Source organism: Pipistrellus kuhlii, unplaced genomic scaffold (assembly GCF_014108245.1).
Source record: "Pipistrellus kuhlii isolate mPipKuh1 unplaced genomic scaffold, mPipKuh1.p scaffold_m20_p_7, whole genome shotgun sequence".
NCBI classification, from domain to species: domain Eukaryota; kingdom Metazoa; phylum Chordata; class Mammalia; order Chiroptera; family Vespertilionidae; genus Pipistrellus; species Pipistrellus kuhlii.
Genome location: NW_023425573.1, coordinates 17,175,671 through 17,192,594, shown reverse-complemented (window position 1 = coordinate 17,192,594; position 16,924 = coordinate 17,175,671). Strand labels below are relative to the sequence as shown.

The 16,924-nt window shown below is 51.1% G+C and overlaps 1 protein-coding gene across 1 annotated transcript; it reads left to right on the top strand.

The window, feature by feature from the left end:
* Positions 1-8,671: 8,671 nt before the first annotated feature.
* IHH (Indian hedgehog signaling molecule) lies at positions 8,672-15,484 on the top strand. Its single transcript, XM_036421814.2, has 3 exons — positions 8,672-9,698; positions 12,127-12,388; positions 14,050-15,484. Exons 1-3 carry the CDS (start codon positions 9,384-9,386, stop codon positions 14,706-14,708), a joined length of 1,236 nt encoding a protein of 411 aa, XP_036277707.1. The 5' UTR covers positions 8,672-9,383; the 3' UTR covers positions 14,709-15,484.
* The last annotated feature ends 1,440 nt before the right edge of the window (positions 15,485-16,924 follow it).

The window sequence follows — 16,924 nt, the reverse complement described above, 5'->3', positions numbered from 1 at the left end:
AACAATAGAGACCAAGAATATTGTGGTTAAACTTCAACCAACTGCCTCCCTGGCCTGTTTGCCTAACCTCTACCCCCCTCTCCCGGGCCAGAGTCCTCCTAGCTTTATGGACCCCTGATAGGATCGACAGCGGTCAGAAATTGGTGACGGGAGAAGAAGGGAGAATGGAGTAGGGGAAGGGTAATCCTCTTGATTGGCTCTCTATCCTGCCTTTCTCCTCCCACCATAGGCCTTGAAGGGTGAGCAGGGGGTGGTGAAAGGAGCTGGAGTTGGTGGGGAAATCCCACAGGGTCTGGATCTGTGTTCAGGGGTCAGGAGCAGTACTTCTGGGAATCCTGGGTGGTAAGGAGTTCCCTTATCCAAGACAGAAAAGACTGCTGCTTCAGTTTATTACGGCTGCCTGGCACTTTTAAGGCACAAAGCAATGCCAGTTTGTCCTATGTCACATATGGGACAAATAGGAAGGCACTGGTTGGGGGAAGGGGAGTTGGCAAAAAGGATTTGTGTTTGATTAGTAATCTGGTGTAACAGCAATATAAATAACAATACTCTGATGATGTGTGAAGGTGATACTGGTACCCTCACTGGAGTTTTCTGGCAGTGCTGATGTCCACTATGTTCTCTACAGAGAGTACAAATTAAATGTGGCAGGATGGGACTAGATAAGCTGTACGTGACATTGTGAATCAAAGGGTGCAGTGTCTGGATGGGTGGGCGGAGAAGGAGGTTGTAATACATGGTAGCAGGGGAAGATGTGACTTTGGGTGGTGGGCACACGGTGCAATATATACAGATCTTGTAACAGAAACCCACACCTGAAACCTATATGTTCATGTTGACCACTGTCACCCCAATCAACTTCATTTTAAAAATAAAGAAAGGTGGGGGAGTTAACATGGCAATATGTTCACCAAAAGATGGAGAACGTTCCTCTTGGAGATACCTGACTTGTGAAGTAGTCTACTTTGAGATCATACTAGGCTGTCAAGCATCCAGGATGCACTGGGCGCAAGTTGCAGCCACGCTATGTTTGGAGTGTCAGCAGTCAATGAGGTAAAGCACAGTGAGGCCCCAGATGCTGCATCATGGACAATTGAATGGTCAAAGTGAATGTGCATTTTTAGGATTAAATATTTTTTTATTATTATTGATTTCAGACAGGAAAAAAGAGGGAGAGAGAGAAACATCAATGATGAGAGAGAATCATTGATCAGTTGTCTCCTGCATGCCCCCCACTGAGGACCAAGAATCGAACTGTGACCTCCTGGTTCATAGGTTGATGCTCAACCACTGAACTGCACCATTGGGTCATTTTTAGGATTTGAAGAATGAAATAGCAGAGCTGTGCCAAATGAAACTATATTTACTTAATCTATTCATACAGCATGGGGATGGAGGAACAACAAAGAGCACTTGATGTTTCTCACTTAGGGCGCTATGAGATAATTCAGGGCCTGACATGGTTCCTATGGATCACTCATCAAAGCCATTTTAAAGCAGGGGCTGCTTGGTGGGGGCTGTGCTTCGCACCAAAAAAACATGTGGAATATAGTGAGAGGTATATTTGCTCATGGATAGGAATCTCAAAAGTAACTTAATGGCAGACATCAAATGGCATTGTTGAAAGTATGAAACTGACATCAAAATGATTTAATGAGCCTGGCTGGTGTGGCTCAGTGGTTGAACGTCAACCTACGAACCAGGAGGTCATGGTTCAATTCCTGTTTACGACACGTGCCTGGGTTGCAGGCTTGGTCCTCAGTGGGGGGCATGCAAGAGACAGCTGATCAATAATTCTCTCATCATTGATGTTTCTTTCTCTCTCTCCCTCTTCCTTCCTGTCTGAAATAAATAAAAATATTTAAAAAACAACAACATCTAATGATGGAAAACATTTCAACAGTTGAGCAACTAGTGCAAATAATTCAATGAGAAGAATGATCCCCAATGGAAGCTTCAGAGAATGGGCCATGTTCCTGACTGAGAGGGGGAATGAAGAAGCTGAAATAGTTGGTTTAACCTTAGGCTACACATAAACTTGAACTGCAAATGGGAAAGTCCAACAGGAAAATCCTGGGTCACTACAAAGGAATTCAAAGAGATGGCACAGCCTTGTAGGAAATGTGTGGGGAATGAGATTGAAAAATCCACATTCAAGCCCTAGCTGGTTTGGCTCAGTGGATAGAGCTCAGCCTGCAGACCCAGGGGCCGGTAACTCAGATGCAGGCTCCTCCCTGGCCTTGGCCCTGGTCAGGATGCGTGCAGGAGGCAACCAATTGATGTGTTTCTCTCACATCAATATTTCTGTCTTTCCCTCTCTCTTTCACTCTCTAAAAATCAATGGAAAAATATCCTTGGTGAGAATTTAAAAAAAGAAAGAAAGAAAATTCATATTCAATAAGAAACAGGAATAATTAAAATGCACTTACTCAAGTCATAAATATACTCACTAGCATCTCACCAATAGGCATTATGCTACATATGTATGTTCATGCATACATATATATGGCCACAAAGACATACTCCTGCTTTCAAGGAAACTACAATCCAAAGATGATTTTAAAAGGTTGGATTTTTTTTTCCTAAAAATTTTCAAGCATATGAAATACAAAGTGAGAGCCATGACTATATACCTCTTTTTTTTTTTTTAAACAAGTTTAAAAGAATTGTATGTATAAGTGGTATTTGTTACCTGCTTTTACTTTTGCTTAACTATATTGTGTCTATATTTCCATGTAACACCAAGTTCTTTAAAGCGTACATTATCTTCATGCTGAGCTTTATAAAAAGTTTGATAACCACCCTCATAATCATAAAGTAGAGTCAAGCTTACTCACTCCATTTCCCCCTGTGGCCTCATCTTCCACCACACTGGTCTCCTTGCTACTTCTATAATATGCAAGCATGTTAGGGTCTTTGCTCTATGCAGTTCTCTCTGTTAGAATGCTCTTCCCCCCAGTTAACCACTTAGCTAAGCCCTTTCCTCTATCAGGTCTTTGCTTAAGTCCCACCTCTCACTGAGGCCTCCACTGACCACCCCACCAGGTAGAACACCTGGTTCCTGACCTTTCACCCTCTTCTCACAATCTGGCTGTGCTCCCAATCCTTTTACACTCTGTGCTCAGAGTCTTTCCTTAATCTCTTCTACACCATTATATATTTTACCTATTTTTATATTTATGTTTCATTTCTGTCTCCTGACTGCCTTCCACTTGAATAAAATTCCATAAGAGCAGAAATCTAGGGTTTTGTTTTTATTGTTCTCTCACACCCCAAGCACCTTGAACAATGTCTAGCACTTAGTAGTTGTTCAAAAATAGTTGTTGAATGAGTAAATGAAGAGATTATCTCTCTTACATGCACACCAATACACACATCTGCTCACACCAGTAGTATCTTGAAATGGTTTTAGAAAATCGTGGAGATAAATGGATGTAATCTTTGTTGTTTGCAGCAACCAGTTGTAAGGTGAGAGTTGGGTAAATATCATTTTGTTAGTTATAGCCATAAGGGAGCAAATTTTTCATTTTGCAGAAACTAAGAATACAACTTATTTTTTAAAATATATTTTTATTGATTTCAAAGAGGAAGAGAGAGGGAGAGAGAGATAGAAACATCAATGATAAGAGAATCATTGATTGGTTGCCTGCTGCATGCCCCCCACTGGAGACCAAGCCTGCAACCCGGGCAGGGCATGTGTGTGCTCTTAGCCAGAATGGAACCTGGGACCCTTCAGTCCACAGGCTGATGCTCTATCCAATGAGCCAAACTGCTAGGGTAAGAATACAACTTATTAAAAAGCCAGTGCCTATGTACTTTCCTTATTTGGCTACAGAGCCCCAGCATCCTTAGGGTGCTATCTCTACCAAGAGAGACTGGTGAGGCGGGTGACCAGCATAAACCCAATTTCAGAACGCCAACAGGCATGTCAGGAGCATCACTTGAGCATCAAGAGTAGTACCCCTATCCCACTTTACGGAACATTCGATGGACTAGTGTTTTCCAAGATTCTCTTTAAGCAACTCTTTCTTCCCAAGTAGAGACACTGGGGTGAAAATAAAGCTCATTATGGATAAATATGTTATTATCCATATTTATAGGTATGTCTTCCTGTCTATAAGAGTTTCCCACAATCTTTAGTCTCTGATGTGAGGAGAAAACACATTCTTTTTTGTAACTAATTCTGCTGCCTTTTCCTCCCCTTTCAAAGTCATCAAAGCAAGGTCTTTAATGCTTGGAGCTCTCTGAAGTGCCTTGTAATGAGCTTATTGTTTGGGCAAAGGTAACTTGACATTCCCATTTCTAATCAATAGCTAGCTTTCAAAGCATTGTTGGTTTTGAGTGGCTCTAATTGGATCTCTGAATGCATTCTGGACTGATCTGAGGCTTGACAGACAGGCATGCTCCCATTTCTGCATTTGGTGGAGCTGCTAACTTCTTAAAAAATCCAAAGTAGAAGTTAAGAGTGCACCCAACTAGCTGGGGAAGAGGTCAGTCAAATAGAGCTTGAAGTCTTAAAAGCCCAAGATGAAGATAACAGAAGAGTCCCCTAGATGTAGAGAGAAAATGAGTGACTTGAACAAAGGTCAACAGCCCAGCATGCCTGTCCTAGGAATCACTCACCAAGATACTGATTATTATGGAGTCAAACAAGCCTGGATTCCAACTTCAGTTTCCTTACTGACAAGCTCTGCACCTCAGTTTCTCATTCATAAAAATGAAGATAATGGTGTCAACTGCATCTGTTTTTCATGAAGGTTACATCAGATGATATTAGGGTTTCTCCCCTTTACTAGATCATCCAGCATGGTTCTTCATCATTACTAGTGCCATCATCTTTGCTTGGACCCCTGCCCTTTTCTGTGGATCTTCTTCATTCTTGTCAGTCATTTCTCCTCCTCCTTCAAAATAGACTTTTTCTGCAAGAGATCTCATCCCAGGTTCATCGTTTCTTTTTATTTTTAACTTAAAAAAATTTTAAATTACAGTTAGCATTCAATATTATACTTTTTCAAGCATACATCATCAGGCATACGTTTCTCAATTCCATATTCTTCTAGACCAAGTTCAGCTTATCTATTAACCAATATGATTTGTAATACATTATTCTGTACTCACTAATGAGTGGCATTTATGGATTTGTAACTGCCTTTTATTTTCATGATTTATCCTTAGGTGTAAATAATGAATTCCTTGAGAATAACAACTGTGTCTTTTACTTTTCTGTTTGCATTTTCTATCCTTATGAAACTATAATACTTGTTTGTACGTGGTAGATGCTCCCTAATAGAAAGTAGTAGAGCCTCCTAATCCCCACTACTGTTTTAGGGAGAACATATATGAGTATCCTAGATGGGTAATAGGCTGCCTCTAGTGGACCCAGCAGAGAATAAAAATGAATTATATATACGATTTGTACTTTAATCCTTTCAACAACCCCACAAGGTAGGTGATATTAATTTTCACTTTATAGATGAGAAAACTAAAATTTAGAGAAGTCCCATGACTTACCCAAGACCATGCAGGTTGACAGTCTCAAAAACAGTGTTCAGGCACAGATCTGCCAACTCCAGGCCTAGCACTCTTTCTACTGGCCAAAGCTGCTGTGCACTGAGTCATGGGAGTATATTTTTCTGACCACATTACTGAAGCTTGTTTGGTTGTGGCTCAGCACCCATGGATTTAGAGTGAATTGATTTGGTCAAATGGAAGGATTAGGAGAAAAAAGACTAGTTGAATATAGAAGTATGGTCTTAGTGGGTATGTGAATATATACATAACATATATATTTACATATATATGAATACATCACTATATGTACACTATTTTTGTATGAGATCATTACAGTCAAGATTGACTGAAAATACTAATGTGGTAGTCTACTAAACAGAAGTTAAATGATCAGGTTCTACGGTGTATTTTCCTCCCTCCCTTTGCTTCCAACCTATTTTTCCAACTTCCACTTTTGGGAACAAAAAAAAGTTAATCATGTTATCCAAAGAAATATATTTTACTTTGTTCTCTTCGAAATAGAGATGTTTGAGGAGAACAGAGCTCTAAAAGTGAGAGCAGGAAAGTGATTTTACCTGTTGGCCCAGGACCCAGATCAGGTGCCCTGATCAGGCCCTGCCACGTCTGCCCAGACCCCAGGCCTTTGGTGCCTCCAGAGTGGATGCCTCAGTTCCTCAGGTTCCCTGCTGGCAAGAGCCTGAAAGTGTCCAAAAAGAGAGCCAGAAGTTATTTGATAGATCTAATGGATTGGCCCAATTCAAAAGCTACCACACATCTACTAAACAGCTAAGAACACAGGCAGCCAAGAAATGATCAGGGTTCTTAGGCCCAACTTGGATTAACACTGCTGCAGGGTCACTGCAGTAGAAGGTATGATGCTTCTAATTTCTCACTTCCTCTCCCCCTTCCTCTGCTGAAGGCTATTGGACTGATGTTGATCTAAATTTGAGCTTCAGCTCCTGAACCACCATTGTGTCCTGAGAAGAGACTACAGCTTTGGAGTAAAAAAATCTCCAGGTTCGAATCTTTAACTGTGTGATCACAGGCAAGCTACTTTACTACTAAAGCTCCAGAGTTGTAGATCTGTAAAATGAGAATAATAATTACTGGGTACAGAGAGTTATTGTGAAGATTTACTAAGTGTTTAAAAGCATCTATAATAGAAAAGATTTGGTCAATGTTAGCTCCATTTGCTTCTCCCAGTACACACCCTTATCACTGCTCCAAAGACCGTCAGATCGAAGAAGTTCTAAGTTTAGTGCAGTACAATCTAAGCCAAGGTCACGCAGCTGCAGAAGCACCCTCATCCAAACGACATCAGCACTACATAAGTAATTCTTATTTGACACTGATCCAATCTTTACCAGAGATTTGTATTCAAGAAGACCGCAGTTTAAGAGGAGAAATAAAGAGCAACAAAGGCAAAATTAATAAATCATTATAAAGGAGAACTTCTGAGAGGATCTTAAAGAAATAGTCTTTCACTTGGAGAAAAGAAGATTGAAGGTGAATCTAACAACCCTTCAAGTCCATGGGTAGGAGAGAACAAACAGGATAATAGCCCTAGTTGCTAAGGCCAGAAAAAGAAGAAAAGAGATGAATTTGCATTAGAGAGAGAGGAAGAAGGAAAGATTGAACTTGAGGCAAAAGTTGTATAGAAGATGATTATAAAAGACTGGGGTAGGTGACCTTGCAATTCTGCAGGATTTTCTCCTTTGGAACTCCATCAAAATAGGGAGCTCCTGTCTGTATGGACTGGAAGAGGTACTGAGCTGGCTGCATGGTCTGTCCCAGAAATCGGAGGGGAGGGGGGATATTGTAGGGTTCATTCTTAAACCTTGGAAAACATAAAACACTCTGAAAGCTTTCAAGGAAAAGAAACAACATTAGCGTGATCTGTGAGTCAGAGACTTAGAATCTGCATGCTAATGCGAGAATGAATGAGGCGTGGGGAGGAAGTATGGGCAAAAGGGGAGGAAACAATCCATTTTGTTTCCCAAAGACAATGCCACTCCACTCCTGGTGGAGCCATCCTAAACTCCCTGCTGTAAGCCTCAGTCCTTTTCTGTAATATGAAGTGCTTGGGCTAAACCTTATCTTGAGTGAGTCCCTCCCCTTTCTGAATCTGTGTTCACAAAATTGATCTAGAGAAAATGTGAGTACATCTGCGAAAAGCCATCTTAGCCCCAAACCCGAGCTGTACTGAATGAGTAGGTGCTGCACAGAGAGAGGGCCAATATATCTGCTCTGAGGACCCTCCCCAACCCCCAGTGGAATCCCCCCGGGGCAGGTTGCTTATCCTCTCTGAAGTTCAAAATCTTCACTTATAACATGGGGATATTAGCTCATTTGGGGTTGTGAGTTTAAATTAAATATTGCAAGTAATATAATAATATCTAATAGTTTCCATGTACCTGTTGTATCATATTCTTGGAATGAGAATTTTTAAACCTTTTAATTGCTCAGCCTTTTATTCCTATTGCTATTGACTTTGTAGAATATACACAACTAAATCATATATGTAATTTGGGGGGGTGTATGTGTGTGTGTTTTACATACTTGCCTTTTCTTGTTTTTGCAGAATGAAACCTAATTCATTCAGCTTTCCTGAATGGCATATTAAAATAAACACACAACCCATGTTTACTTCTCCAGCTGCCTCTACATAGTCTCTGTACTTGTTAATTTGCAAAGTAGAAGGAAGAGAGTAATTATTTAGTGTATGCCACTGGCTTTTTTTCATTTCATTCTTAGCAAGCCCCCTGTGTTGCCCCCTCTTTATGGTGGCCAGTGGGGGTTTCTCTGGTATTCTGTAGATGGCACTATGTTGGCTGCACTTCTCTACACCTTGGCGTATGTCTCCCTTTGCAATTTCATCTTGCTTCTTTTAACAGCATTCCCAGCCTCACACAGGGCGGCTGAGAGGACGCGCCTCCTGCGCCAGGGTGGGGCACCAGGTTACCGGCGGCCTCCTGCCTTTTGGGTTTACTTCCCCGCAGGGGACACCGTAGGCGGCTGTGCGGTCCGGCCACTGCCCCCCACCCCTCGCGTCCGGCCGCGCCGTGGGTTGCGGTCGCCGTGGGGGTGGCAACTCCTGTCCGGGAGGTTTGCGCCTGGCGGGGCACCCCGGAGCCGCGGGGAGCCCAGAGGCGAGGCCAAGGCGGGGTGGGGCGCGCCCGGGCGGGGAGGGCAAACTCAGGCAGCTCAGGGGGCGCTGAGGGCAGCGGGCGGGCTGGTGGACTCGCGGTGGCGGAGCGAGCAGGACGAGGGCTGGCTGGTGCCGGGGGCCGCCCGCCGGAGGGGGAGGAGGCTGCGCTGCCCTTGTTGCAGGTTCGCTGTCGAGCACACAGGAGGCAGGGACATGGGCAGGGTGCGGTCTGCGCGGGGCCCGCGCCCGGATCTCTTCCATTTCCCCTCTCACTCGGCCCCGGGCTGCGCCGCAGACAGCAGCAGCTCCCGCTCCGCCCGAGCCGCCTGACCGCCGGGCCCGGGTGCTAACCGCGGGGCCCGCCAACCCGCCGGCCCGGCCAACCCAGCCCAGCCCGGCGGCCCGCAGCCCCGCCGTCCGCCGCCCCCCGCCGCCGCCGCGTTGCCAAAACAAACGGGCCGGCCTATTTATTGGCGGCGGGCGAGCCGGGCAGCTCAGAGTCGAGGCGCCGAGGGGGACAGCGCGCCGCCACCAGCCAGGGCCCCGGGCCCCCGCCCCGCACCTGAGTCCCGCCGGCCCCGCGCCGCGCTGCGCAGCCCATGGCGCCCCCACCCGGAGCCCCCCGAAGCCACCCCGACGCCTGAGCCCCCTAGGGCCCGGGTCGACTAGCCCACCCATCAGCCCACCAAGCGCCCTCGCCCGCCGCTCTCCCGGGCTCCCGGCCATGTCTCCCGCCCGGCTCCGGCCCCGACTGCGGTTCTGCCTGCTGCTGCTGCTACTGCTGGTGGTGCCAGCGGCGCGGGGCTGCGGGCCGGGCCGGGTGGTGGGCAGTCGCAGGCGGCCGCCGCGCAAGCTCGTGCCGCTCGCCTATAAGCAGTTCAGCCCCAACGTGCCCGAAAAGACCCTGGGCGCCAGCGGGCGCTATGAAGGCAAGATCGCGCGCAGCTCGGAGCGCTTCAAGGAGCTCACCCCCAATTACAATCCCGACATCATCTTCAAGGACGAGGAGAACACGGGCGCCGACCGCCTCATGACCCAGGTGAGCGCGACCCGCCCTCCCAGGGCGCCACTGCCCAAGCACCGCCACCTGCCCGGCCCTACCCGCCCTCCCTGGCACTTTTGCTCCAGTGGCTGGCACGCCCCCTGGCACCTGCCCCTCTCACCAAACCCAGCTGCTTCTTGCCCACACGGGACAGCCAGGGGTCCCGGCAGGCGTGTCGGCATTCCCGATCGATCGATCGTGCCGGTGGCTACGAGAAGAGGCCCCTGCTGCCGAGCGCCACAGCCCAGCCGGCTGGCCACGGCCCCTCTGCCCGGCGCGGCGCGCTGGCAGCTCGGGTCATACGCGGCATCCGGCACCCGGAGGCACCTCGATCTGGCTGCCTCCTGCGCCACCGGGATCCACGCGGTACTTCCTGGCCTAACCCTCCGCACGGCTGCGCCTCTTTCATTTTAGAAGCCATTCGGCACCCCGAGGCGAAGCAGCTCCTTTCCTCCCCTCGCAGTCGCTGTGGAGGTGGCAGCTCCTGTCCGGGAGGTTTGCGCCTGGCGGGTTAGATGCGCTGCCCCCGCTGGGGACTGGGGTTAAGGAACAGCGAGGAAGGTGAAGGTGGGAAAGAGAACTTGCCGGGCGAGCCCACGTGTCTGTGCAGAGAGCTGAGAGGCTCCCCTGCGGTTGAAGGGTGGGGGATGGGGCTTTGGGGCGCTGGGGCCCTAACTTGGGGGACTCCTGGGCTTGACGGTGGGGACGGGTTGGGTTAGAAGGGAGGGGTTTGGGTGGCGAGGAGGCAGGGAGTAGAGCTAAAGTCAGTCTCTGCATGCTGGGACCAGCGCTGGGGCAGTGGAGGGCCTGGGGGGGGGGGATTGAGGGGAGTCGCAAGCTTTCTTCATTGCAACTAGGTCCTCAGGGGAAGAGACCTACGTCCCCTTCCTCAGCGCTCCCCCTTCGCCCCCCTCCCACTCCTCCTCAGGAAGGCAGCCCACGTTCTAAGTGCTTTAGGAAAAGCAGCTAGACCACGGCCCTCGGCATGCGCCCTGGGCGCCGGGGCCTGCCGGCCAGTGTCGGGGCGAAGGTTGGCTGGTGGCCGGGCCGGGCTGGGCGCATAGGAATGCAGATAAGGATCCGGGCCACGGGCTGGGCAATCATTGACAGCGCGCGCCCCGGCTCTGGACCCGAAGGGACAGGGGGAGGTGGTGGCGGGAGAGAGAGGCGGAGAGCAGGGGCCGCCAGAGAACATAGGTGGGAGGCTGGAAGCCTGGAGGCAATAAAGAGCACACGGAGCTCCCCCTGAGGCAGTGAGCGCCCCAACTAGCTTTGCCCGCCGCCGAGGAGGACTACGGGCCTTTGGCTGTAAACGTTGTTGGCTCCTGGGAGACGGAGTCCAAGGGTCTGTGGGGCCCTGCTCTGCGGGGTGGGGGGAGGTTGAGACAGGGGCTACCCACGCCTGGCAGCACCTCGAGCTTCAGAGTCAAGGACTATGGAAGGGCCCCCTCTCTTGCCGGCCCCTCCCCCCAGTCCACTGCAGGGTCCCTTGGGCTGCAGGCACGCGAGGAGTCGGCACAGACAGGTGATCTCTCCCGTCCTTCCCGCGGGCGGGCGCGGCTCTACTCCCACCCCGTGTGAGGCGGAGCGTGGAGGCGGCTCCCTGAGATTAGGAGTTCGATTTCTGGAGTCCCTTCCCAGACTGGAGCAGCGCCGGGGCGCGGGGGACTCTGAGTTCGGGGGACGTTAGCTAAGATTATCAATCCTTCGGAGACCCTTGTAGCGGGAGACACTCCGCGTCGCTCTCAACAGGGCCAGGCCGGGCACTAGTCCTACCAACTTCTGGTTACAGGGCTGCGCTACTTGGGCAGGGGTGCGGACAAATTTTGGACGTAAAAGAGCCCCATCAGGAATGTTTTGTGGCGCCCGAGGGTTCCAGGTTATGCCCCGGGATTTCCTTCCAACACACCCCCATGCTGTTGGGTCTCCGCACCTGCCGCGCCTCGGGGCTGGTGTCCCCGGGCCTCAGCCCTGAGGCTACGGTGACACCTACTGGGCATCCCTGGCCTTGCACGCCCAGCAGGCCCGCCGCAGGCCGCTTGCTTCCCCGCCTCCAGGTAGCAGGCCGTCCCTGGTCTCCGGTACTTCCCGTGAAACAGGGGGGACGGAAAGGTGTAGGCTGTGGAAGGAATTGGTACCCAGCGGGGCACAGAAGAGAAGGGCCCCTTATCCGAGAAAGGAGCCCTCAGGGTATAGGGCTTGCCACGCCCTTCAGCTCTGCGGCGTCACTGTGCGGTCCAGGTTCGCGGGGCAACCGATGCTCTCAGGGAAGTAAGCGAGGGCTCTGAGTTCCAAAGAGAGAGGAAGAGAGCCCCCTTCCCGGTTTCCCACCTCCAGCGGGGTCGCGCTGGGAGAGCGAGGCCACAACTCCTCCACCTGCAAGCGGGCCAGCTCCTCCCCCTAACCCCGCGCCTTCCTCTCGCAGCGCTGCAAGGACCGCCTGAACTCCCTGGCCATCTCGGTGATGAACCAGTGGCCCGGCGTGAAGCTGCGGGTGACGGAGGGCTGGGACGAAGACGGGCACCATTCGGAGGAGTCGCTGCACTACGAAGGCCGCGCGGTGGACATCACCACGTCGGACCGCGACCGCAACAAATACGGGCTGCTGGCGCGGTTGGCAGTGGAGGCCGGCTTCGACTGGGTGTATTATGAGTCCAAGGCCCACGTGCATTGCTCCGTCAAGTCCGGTGAGCCGCTGCCGGGGGACTGGGCCCGGGGCCGGGGCCGCAGGGCGTGGGCAGGCGGCGCGGGGCCCGCTGGGGCCCAGAAGAAGAGACCCTCCCGGGGATGGAGGCGGGAACCCCGGGAAAGAGGATCTCGGCGGCGCTCCCCGCTTCCGCTTGTGATCTCTTGCTCCTCCCGTGCCTGGTAGTGTCTATGTTGGGAGCCTAGTGAGACAGGGCCCTGTCCTGGTGCTGCTGGGTGCTGACCTTGAGGTCCACAGTCCAGAGTCTGCAGCAGGAGGTTCAAGACAGCGAGCTGAGCGGATGTGGAACCCAGGCTGTGACAGAGACAGCCTCCCCACCCAGCCTGGTGCAGAATGAGACGGGTGTGGTGAAGGGGCAGGGGCCAGGGCTGCCCAGACATCAGCAAGTCTGACCAGGAACCAGGAACCCAGAGGTTCAGAACCTACAACGGGGCTGCAGGCCAGGCTCCTCCCAGGGGGTGCAGGCATCCCCACCTCTCCCTCAGGGCCCCGAAACTGGGCATTTGGGGGCAAAGCCAACCATGAGGGCCAGAATAAACAGAGTGGACTCAATAAAGTGTATTTTCCCAGATTTGCCGCCTTGTTGATCCGAATTGGCAGGCACTGGGGCCTTGCCCCTCTCTCAAATCTTGTCAGTATCCCCGTCACCACACTGAATCCAGTCATGGATGCTTCAAATGTTTCCTGGCCCCAGGGCTGTAGGCTCAGCCCTCTATGCTGGTACCAGGCATAGTCACATGCACAGACCCTGCACACGGAGACCAGGCCCCTTTTTACTATTCCTGATCCCACCTGGGCCCAGAGGGGTGACAACCCCCCCCCCCCCCCCCCCCACACACACACTGCCCTTCTCCTCAGCACTTTCTTGCCCGTGGTATCTGTTTCAAGTCACAACCACCCTTCACCTGCAAATACTGGCCCGGTGCCAGCTCCCAGAGGGGCCACTTTTATTCCTTATTCCTGACCCCCAAACACTGTTCTCCATCCCACCCACTGATGCCACGGTGTCCTGTTCCTGCATAAGTACCCAGCACATGAATTGAGACAGTGATTTTACCCTTGCCACCGAGCCAGGCTTCCCTGGAATCTATATTCACCCCACTGATGGTCTTCCTTTCACTTCCATATATTAATAGACTCCAAGGGCCAGCTCTGGCACAGAACTTGGCATGTCAGTCTGAGAGGGCACCATTGGGGGAGTGAGAAATAACGGCACATTTAGACCCCAGAGGAGCTAAGTGACTCACCTTCTCCACGAGGCTGCAGCTTTCTGGGTGTCAGTCACAGTTGGCCATTGCCTGGCTCAGCTGACCTCTGACCTCTCTGACGGCTGCACAACATTGTCAGGATTGAAAACAGATGGGGGCTTCATCTGGGCTTCGGGATGGCCTTTTCCTTCTCACTCACTGGAGCTACAATATGCTCCTCTCACTGGCAAAGGATTAGACTCGGGGGAAGAGCAGAGATCACATTGTGGGTTGGAATGGGTTCAAGGCTGCGTGGAAAGTGGGGATAGGAGCCAAGATATGGTGATGGGGACTCTCTGGGAGCAAGAGGAGCACTGGCTGGGCTTGGGAAGGGTGCTATGACTGGGAATTGAGCTCCACAGTAGTAACACCTTCATGTCCCTTCTTCCCACAGAGCACTCAGCTGCAGCCAAGACAGGTGGCTGCTTCCCTGCGGGAGCCCAGGTGCGCCTGGAGAGCGGGGCACGTGTGGCTTTGTCAGCTGTGAGGCCAGGAGACCGGGTGCTGGCCATGGGGGAGGATGGGAACCCCACCTTCAGCGATGTGCTCATTTTCCTGGATCGTGAGCCAGATAAGCTGAGGGCCTTCCAGGTCATCGAGACCCATGACCCCCCGAGACGCCTGGCACTCACACCTGCCCATCTGCTCTTCACTGCCAACAATCACACAGAACCAGCGGCCCACTTCCAGGCCACGTTCGCCAGTCAAGTGCAGCCTGGCCAGTATGTGCTGGTGGCTGGGGTGCCAGGCCTGCAGCCTGCCCGAGTGGCAGCTGTCTCCACACATATTGCCCTTGGGGCCTATGCCCCACTAACGAGGCACGGGACGCTGGTGGTAGAGGATGTGGTGGCCTCCTGCTTCGCGGCCGTGGCTGACCACCGCCTGGCTCACTTGGCCTTCTGGCCATTTCGACTGTTTCACAGCTTGACGTGGGGCAGCTGGACCCCGGGGGAGGGTGTGCACTGGTACCCCCAGCTGCTCTACCGCCTGGGACAGCTCTTGTTGGAAGAGAGCAGCTTTCACTCACTGGGCATGGCCGGGCCAGGGACCTGAAAAGATCCCTCCACTGTCCTCCTGGAACTGCCCAACTGGATCCAAAGGCCTCCCTACCTGGAGGGCACTGGCCCTGTAAGAGACCTGAGTGGAGGTAATGGATCCCACCATTGCCTCCCCTACAGAGATATACCATTGAGACTCTGCTGGGCAATGCCAGAGTCCTCCACCACCATCTTGGTGTAGTGACAGAGCTGCAAGCTGAGCTGGCAAGAGGATGGTCTGTCCTTCTAACTATAGACCTCTAGACTTGCACAGTGGGTCCCAACCCAGCCAGCTCTCACTACGATTGTTCATATCTGCCTCCCTCAATGCGGAGAGCCCATTCCATCTGTCTTAGGCCCCCCTTTGGTGGGCTTGCACCTCAGTTGATGCTGCTAGATTCCCTGGGAGCCAGCAGGGAGCTGGCTAGACTCAATGCTGCCTGGAACTGAGAAGGCTGCAGGGTTGGGCAGCCATCCTGGCCATCCTGAGACATGTTCTTCCTCCCTGGCCACACTCCTTGGGACACATCCAGAGACTATTGCTGTCAGTGGGCAGAGTTCTGTGTTCCAGCCAATGTGACCGTAGTGCCCGGGTCAGGGGAGTGGGCTGGATGTCCTTCCCACCCCTGCCCAGGCTAAGCTCCCTCTTCTGCTGAACCATGACTCCCCCTCCTCTGGTCAGTCTCCCCCACCTTATTTATTGGCGCCAAGGGGGAAGCCATGGGAGAATTTGAGGGATGTTTTGGTCTTTTCTTCCTTTTGTAATAAAAATTATTTAAGTTGTTAGAGCCATAGAGTCCAGAATGCTGACTGGGTTCAATACTTGCATAGTCTGGAGTCAGGGTGGTCCTGTCCAGAGATATGCTCACCTTCCCCTAGGGACAAAACATCCAGTGTTCCACCCCCTCTGCAGGTCCATTCTCATCAAAGCTCTGCAAAGTCTCAAAAGAAAGCTGTGTTCATGCCAGGACATGCCTTAGCATGCTGACTCCAAGGTTGGACCAGAGAGAGAGAGGTGAGGTAACTAGTTCATGGTCACTTTGCTCACCTAGACCACCACCTCTAGTCACAGTGCTCAAGTCTTTCTTGAGGCCTGGGTTTCTGACTCTTCACTGTGATCATGGACCATGGCATGAAATTATTCTGGAGACATCACAACTGCCTTCAGACTTCTTGGATAAATCATGAGTCCCTAACCTGGAAGTTTCCAAAACTTTAGAATCACCTGGGCAGCTTGTTAAAACTTATTCTTGGCCCTCTTTCCAAGATTTTGCTTTATTAGATCCAGAGTGATGGCCCAGGAGCTTACTTTTACAAACACTCCAAACATGGCAGATGGCCCATGGCCCAGTTTATTGCCAAAATAGGATGATACTTTTGCCAGCCCTGCCCAAAAGACCAATCTTGGGGTCAAGACAGGGTCCTATGCTCACTACAGGTTAGCCGATTCCCAGGCTCAGAGGTACAATTGTTAAATTTTCAGGAACTTCATGAGCCAATTGATATAGGCCATGGTGGGACTATTTATACCATGGAAATTGGTGTATGCTACAAATTAGGGTTCCTCACACTGTGGTGAGCTGGTTGTTGGAGCATACCACTGCCAAGGTTCTCACCTCCTACAGAGATGACTGTGCTGGGGTGACTGCTCAGATTCTTATCTTACCAATCCCCATCTCCATAGAGGAAAACTCCAGAGAAAACTTCATTTCCCCGGGAACTGTGTCATCTGGGGAATAGGCCCCCACAAGGCTATGATGAATAAAAGCTGTTATCATTTAATGAAGATTCCCCATTGCCAGGCTTTGTAAAGTGCTTCACATGAAGCGCCCACTTAATTTTCATAACAGCCCACTGTGGTATATACTATAATATTACCATTTTCCGAACGAGAACACAGAAGCACAGGGAGGTTAGTAACTTGCTCAAGATGATACAACAAGTGATAAGTAGGATTTGAATCTATGTGAGTTGGAGTGAAAGTGGAGACCTGCAACTTTCCTGGGAATCCTGGCCTCAGGTGTGAGGAAACTATGTGAGCAGCGAGACCAGGAGAAACAACCTAAAAAGTCACCCTCCACCTCTGTGGTGTGATGGCCCCAATCCCTCCCTCCAGAACCCAACTTGCCCAATCTTTGTACGATGCCAAGGCCCAGTGGAAGGTCAATCATAGAGCCTAGGCCCAGGCAGCTACTGATCCAAAGCATGGCTCATGCTCAGCCTTTAGCCAAG